This window comes from Halyomorpha halys, unplaced genomic scaffold, assembly GCF_000696795.3.
Source record: "Halyomorpha halys isolate HHAL.00 unplaced genomic scaffold, Hhal_1.1 Scaffold727.1, whole genome shotgun sequence".
NCBI lineage: Eukaryota > Metazoa > Arthropoda > Insecta > Hemiptera > Pentatomidae > Halyomorpha > Halyomorpha halys.
In genome coordinates, this window is record NW_027107768.1 from 52025 (window position 1) to 59614 (window position 7590).

Below are 7590 nucleotides of genomic sequence, written 5' to 3' on the forward strand. Positions count from 1 at the left end.
GCTGTGTGAGATAGCAACCTAATGTATTTAGACAGCATAGATGAATAAAGTATTTCTCTTTTCTCTCTAAGTAAAAATTTTTTTTTACAGTTATATAGAAGAGTAAAATGATTTTTTACAGTTATATAAATGAATAAAAAAATAAGCTAAAATAAATATAGAGTGTCTGGAAAATAATATGAAAAAGGAATGAACAAGGGAGAATAAATATGGAGAATGGGAAATAAAGAAAGTAAGAAATATTAGATATAACACAAAATAGGAAAGAAAAAATGAAATGAAATTAAAGTTAAAGAGTAAAATCATTAACATAACATTTTATTTCTCACTTTATATGTAATTTTTAATGTTTTTTTTTAATGTCATTTTACTCTTTGACTTTAATTTTATTTCCTTTCTAATTCCCTATTTTATCTTAATGGTCTTTCTTGGTGGTCACAATTTCCGGCTGATCTAACTTTTTTTTGCCTGCTCTCTATCAGTGAAGCTAAAACTCAACCACTCTAGTCAGATTCTCTGCTTGAGCAAGTAGGTTTTCCTCTTGTATCTAATATTTCTTACTTTCTTTATTTCCCATTCTCTATATTTCTTCTCCCTTGTTCATTCCTTTTTCATATTATTTTCCAGACACTCTATACTTATTTTAGCTTATTTTTTTACTCATCTATATAAGTATAAAAAATCTTTTTTACTCATCTATAAAACTTTCTTGCCCACTGTATCACATGTTTCATTTTTATTTCATACATTTCATTATGTTGATTTAAATTGTTTTTCCTGTTTGTTGTTTCTTTTTTCTTGTTTCTTTTTTCTTGTTTGACCTATCGCATTGAACAGCCCAGATGAAGCCCTGCAAAGTGGGGGGAAATGTCGGACATCAAATAGTTAAAAAATATTTTTTTCTTATTTTTGACTGCAACCCTGACCATCTTCTTCATATTTTAGACACTACTTACATATCTTATTATCTTAAATCTATTACTCATCGTTCACATTTTCTGCCGCACCTTTCGTTAAGTTCATTTCTTCGACACTTTCTGTTTTTTAATTTATTTTGTATAATTCTTACTTCTATAATATTATATTTCATCTTCTATTGTTATCAATCTACTACTATCTACTTCTACTGTTATTAATCAACTACTTTTTACTTAATTCATCGTTTTGTATATTTCCAAAGTTGTTTGTTTATTATTTTCCTTTATTTCCATGTTTCTCTGAGTGATGGTTGTTATTTCTTTTTTAGCCCTGATGAAGACCTGAAATTCAGGTCGAAATGTCGGAACAAAGAAATAAGTTTTCGTTTATATGCTGACCGCACCCATGACCATCGTAGCTCTTCGGCATAGTCATTGATTTCTGACTGTTCCTCTGGGTTTCCAAAGAGTAGATCGCTGGGTAGGCGAATTTCTCTTCCCAACTGAATACTAGCAGGGGTCTGGCCAGTTGTTTCATGGAGGTAGATTAATAAGCCATCAGGATCAATGGTAATTATTCATCCCGAAAATTCTGATGTTCATTAACAAGTACTCTTAGATGACTCACCAATGTTCTAAGAAAAATCTCGACCATACCATCTCAATGGGTCTGTACAATCCTTTTTCTATGACCAGAGAATCCCTCTGAGCCCAATAACACTTTAAAGCCTGGCTTTTCTCCAAAATTCTTTCCACTCTGAGCGGCATCCTCCTTCCTTGAACCTCAGAGTTGGTCCAATATCCTTGTTCTTGAGCTGGTCTTCTCTAATTTCAGAATATGTCCATTTGTCTGTAGGCTGGATGACAGTCTTTATGCATTATACCAATTCTTTCCTTTCAGCTCTACTGCAGTGTTTACAGTCCATTCTACAGGGTCTTCTTGAAAGAGCATTGGCATTTATGTGAAATCGACCTTTATCGATGTTTGACACTGAATTATTACTCTAAACCTTCAATAATCAGGCTGTTTTCTCCACATTGAAGTTGTGTAATCTTCAGCTTACATCTTGCTGGCCCACCACGGCCTCCTCCAACTTCTTTATTGTTATCAAGATTCTCTTTTAAGCTGTTGGTTTTGTTTTCGTCCCAATGATCCTGATCCTGCCAAACTCCAGTCTGTTGCAGTTGTTGTCAACCCTTTTGCAAGCTTTTCTTGACTGCTTTAAACTCAAGAGTTCTCGCTAAGGTTTCACCAATGGTTTTCGGTCTCGATAGTTTCAGGCTTTGTTGAAGGTCCAAATCACAGGCTCCATCAGTAAAAACATCAAAAGCCAGTATCCAGGACGTCCTCTGGAACCTCTGCATACGCCAGCCTTACCAGTCGAGAAATCTCGGCACTAAACTGTTGAAGCGTTTCCCTGGGATTTTGTTTCCTCTTCCTGTACAGCTGCTTCAGGTGATGGTCATCAAGTCTTCTCATGAGTTGGTCGCACACATATTTGAAATCATCAGGGCTATAAAAACAAAAAAGTGATAACAAATGTTACTCAGAGAAAAAATAAAAATAATAGACTAACAAATTTGGAAATATACATAACAATATAATTAAAATATAAACTAGTTGATTAATAACTATGGACTTAGACAGTAGTAGATTGATAACATTATTATTTATATACATATAAATGTGAGTAATAAATATCTGATACAGTGAGTAAGAAAGCTATATTGATGAGTAAAAAAATTATAAACCTTTTAGTTATATAAATGAGTACAAAAAAATTAGTTAAATTAAGAATAGAGTGTCTGTAAAAACAATATTTTAAAAAAGAACTAGGGAGAAGAAGAAATATGGAGAATAGGAAATGAAGAAAGTAAAAAGTATAAGATACAAGAGAAAGAATTTATAGTTATAGGCAGAAAATTCTGGCTAAACTGTTTTAATTTTAAAACATTAAATTTTACTCATCAATATAGGTTTGTTACTCACAATTATATGTATATAAATAATAATGTCATCAATATACTACTGTCTAATTCCATAGTTATTAATCAACTAGTTTATATTTTCATTTCATTGTTATGTATATTTCCAAATTTGTTAGTCTATTATTTATTTTATTTTAATTTTTTCTCTGAATAACGTTTGTTATCACTTTTTTGTTTTTATAGCCCTGACAAAGACCTGAAAATCAGGTCAAAACAACGGCACAAATAAATAATATTTTGTTTATTTGTGTTTTATCTGCTGACTGCAAACTGATTTTTTGGGGAATTATAAACAATTATTAGCAGTTAATATCATATTTTTAAAAAATATAAAAACACTGAGACTAAGATGTACCTCTAAATAATTCAATAACATGACTACTACCTGTAGTAAGTATAGTAGATGCTTGAGCTAAGTCTTGATACAAATGGTAATTAGGCAATAAAGTTGTGACAGTAACTTCTTCAGTAGTACATCGTATGTCTGCTTCTTCACATAAAAGACAAAAGCAACTCATTGCTATAAGAACAGCTTCAATATCAATGCTCCATAAATACATAAAGAACACAACCTGAAAAAATTAGTTATATAGAATTTTAGATCCTAGTAGACAGTTATAACTTTTTAAAAAATTAGTTATATAGTATTTTAGATCCAGATAGACAGATATAACTTGTTTTCCAACTTTTTAAAAAAATCTTATCAATTCGTGATTATTTCAAAAGGGGTACTAATAGTATAACACCTTTTAAATTGAACTACATGACAAAATTAACAACCATATTTAATCGATCATTGCTGTATCAACAAAACAATTTTTAAAAAATTGACTAGTGATTAATAACAAATGAGATTATACATTAGTTAACACAAGTTATACTTATCACACACAAGAAGTAAAATTACCTCAAGTTTGATATGAGCCTGTTTACAAATGGCAATATGACTTCCAACATTTGCATAATCTTTATGATGAGATAAAAATTCATTCCTACATACCAGAATTTCTCTAAGCCACTTTAATATATCAGTATAATTCACAATTTGGTGTTGAATTAATTTTTGAGATATAGAAAAAAGCACCTGTGAACTGATAAATTTACACATCGTAAAAAATGGTTTTACACAAAAAACAAAAGAATAAATGAATAATTAAAGTAATGGCTACATAAATAGGGTTACCTCACATCCCAAAATGTATTAATAGGTGCTTCAGGGTTCCAAACTTCAATCTTTTCAGGCTGATGAAGAACAAGAAGAGCTTCCATAGCTTCATGAGCAATATCAGGCATTGTAGGTTGATGAACAAGGCTTACAAGACCATTAATAAGTTCCAAAGTAGAACTTTGTATTTCATGGCCAGCTTTACCTTGATTCTGTAAATCACATGATTACATAACACAATAACTAAATAAGAAATTTTAAAAAAATCAAATATTTTAACTATATTTATTAAATTATAAAATATTATAACTATACATCTTAAAATTCACAGACAAAGAGAAACTCGAATTTAACCATTGTTAAGGTTTCCATGGTGAAACAAAAACAATAGCGATATCTGCGTAGACAAAGGGTGTTACGGTTGTCATGGTGAGATAAAACCACTGGCTATATCTGCGTAGACAAGAAGTCTGATGGATCACACAGGTTTTGCGTTGACTACCGACAACTGAACAAAGTTACGAAACGGGACGCTTACTCGTTACCCTATATAAGCGACACACTGGATAAGCTAAAAGGGGCCAAGTATTTATCTACTATAGATATTAAATCAGCCTACTAATTGCAGATATTGGAAGAAGTTTTACGATGCCTCGCTGAGGCCAACCTCATTATTAACTGGGATAAATCCCTCTTTTGTCAAAAAGAACTGAAATACCTTGGCTACGTAGTTAGTGCAGAAGGACTTCAGGTAGATCCAGAGAAGGTATCGGCAATAATGAACTACCCAAAACCCAATAATGTGAAAGGAGTTCGCAGGTTCATTGGAATAGATTCCTGGTATAGAAGGTTTGTACCGAATTTTGCATCGGTCATTTCACCATTGACTGAACTCACGAAAAAGAGAATTAAATGGAACTGGGGAGAACGTCAGGAAAAAGCATTTAATGACATTAAGGAGATACTGGTGTCAACACCACTCTTAACCTGTCCAGATTTCAATCTTCCGTTTGTATTACAAATGGACGTATCTAATTCGGGACTGGGAGCAATTCTATTCCAAGTCAGACTTGATGGAGAAAAACCTATTGCTTATGCAAGCCAAGGATTGACAGCCACCGAGAAGAAGTACTCAACAACTGAGTTGGAATGTCTGGCAGTAATATGGGCTATTGAAAAATTTATACCATATTTAGAAGGAATGGAGTTTACGGTCGTAACAGATCACATGGCTTTGAAGTGGATTCATAGCTTAAAAGAACCAAATGGTCGACTCGCACGATGGTCTGTGAAATTGCAGCAATATCATTTTTCCATTAAACATAGACCTGGAAAACTTCATAAAATAGCTGATGCTCTTTCTAGGTCTTTGGAAGATGCTGGGGAAATAGCAGACATCGCTATGAGGAATGATGGTCATAAACCAGATGGATAATACAGCGGTATGATCTCAAAAATTGTGAAGCAGCCAGAGTCCTATCCAGAGTGGACCATAGACAATGATGTCCTCATGAAGAGAGTGGTTGACAGGAACGACATTCTCAGGGAAGACAGACCCTGGAAGATTGTGGTCCCCAAATCAAAGAGAAGAGACCTTCTCATGGACTATCATGACAGCCCCATATCAGGTCACCTAGGTTCATACAAAACATTATGGAGGCTAAAGGAAAATTATTATTGGCCCAGGAGCAATTTATTCTTTATTGATTTTTTTTTTTTTTCCTTTTGTGATTATATATATTTTTTTCCCTTTAACTCACCCCCTTCTCCGCTGAGCGTGGGCAAGTATAAATGATAAATGCATAACTTAGGATAAATCAAACTTTGCGGTTATACCATCCTACATCATTGTGTGTCCACAGACTTAAAATCATTCACCCATATGATCTCTTGCCAACTAACGAGGCATACATGGTTGTGTACAAAAAATAATTCAAATTCCATGACTGTGACTGTCTCACCAACAATAATAATAGAACAAAAAATATGTTATTGTAAAACATTAAATGTTGTGGACAAATATAAATATTTAGGTGTTACTTTACATAATGCTTTTTCTTGGGAATCATGATAGTAAATGTCTTAAAGAGATTATGAGTATAATCAGACAAAATTTATTACTTCCAAGTTTTACTTAATAGGGAAGCCATGATAATGGTGTACAAAGCATTATTTCAATCAATATTAAGATATGGGATCGAATGCTATGGAGCCAGTGCTGATAGTCATTTACCAAAATTTGAATATCTATAGCATTGAACTTTTAAAAGGATGATGCACAGCTGTAATAAAGCAGACAATTTTCAGATGGCTGCAACTCTACCACCTAAACTATTTTACTTTTACAAAATTATTCTCGAATTCATAAATAATAATTAATTCATACAAGAAAATATTTATTTACTAAATAATAGGAAAAAAATATATAAATTTATCGAACAACTATTTAACAATAGATTTGGGAAACGCACTTCAAACTATGTGGTACCATATTTGTTCAATCGTTTACCAGAAAAACTAATAAATATACCAGTCACAAAGCAAATTAAAAAAGAGATCTTTGACTGGGTACTTTCTTACTTTTATGAATCTTGATTTTTCTTGACTGTTTGTGATTTATGCTATCACCACTCAGCAACCTTGATCACGATAATATATGTAGCTAAGTTTATCTTTTTTGTTCGTTTATCTTGGTTACTATGATAAACTTAGCTATAAATTGTAATATCCTCTTTTATGAGTAAATAGTTATTTTTATATATAAATTATTTTAGTTATGTTTCTATTTTATGTATCAATGTTGAATATTGTAGTATTAAACATAAAAAGCAAGCTAACCAATTTTCATCAGAAAAATATACAGTTACAAAAGATATTGTTCAAAGCCAAGATGGCAGGGCGGGTCGTTTCAAAATTCCGTTGAATCGCAGCCATGTTGAGCAGATTCAAATATTTTAAAAACTTTATTTTAATTTTTCATCATAATTGAAATTACAATACATTTTAGAAAAAATAGAAGTTAAGAATAAGTATTAAAGAAAATTATTCATAAAGGAAATCATAGGAAAAAACTCAAAACCGTAGTGTTACAATCGATGTTGAGAGGTTGAGATGTTGAGATAGAAGGGAAGGAAAGTTTTGGTTTTTGGCATCATTCGTTGCTTAGGCGGGAGATGGCGGGACATCGCCTAGAGGCAGGATGTCCGGAAGATCCCTAAGCTACTCTCAGTGGGAGACATCTTGAAAAAAGAAGACATCAAAGAGTCAACCAAGAAGAATAAAGGACTCCTGGTTTCAACAATCATCAAAGGAAGATTGTGTAATTGGTTAGTGTTTCTCAAAATAGAATTGAAGCAGATTTATAAAGATAACTAATAAATAATTTAATTAAGTGTCATTAGTAGCCGAATGTATGTTCTAATTGCCTAGAAACCAGCCCTGAAATTAAGAGTCTAATATGTTATAACATTTAAATAAAATTCTCCTATCTGTTAAATATTAAAGCTTTTCATTTGAACC

General features: G+C 32.1%; 1 protein-coding gene across 5 annotated transcripts in view; it reads right to left on the reverse strand.

Annotated features, from left to right (window-relative positions):
* The window catches only part of LOC106685731 (neurofibromin), a gene marked incomplete at its 5' end in the record, with an annotated part of 167063 nt that overhangs the window by 44933 nt on the left and 114540 nt on the right, over window positions 1–7590 (reverse strand). For all 5 annotated transcript variants that reach the window (XM_067046112.1, XM_067046110.1, XM_067046111.1 and 2 more), the window contains 3 exon segments: window positions 3292–3478; window positions 3814–3997; window positions 4090–4283. In XM_067046112.1, the coding sequence (XP_066902213.1) occupies window positions 3292–3478; window positions 3814–3997; window positions 4090–4283 (565 nt within the window).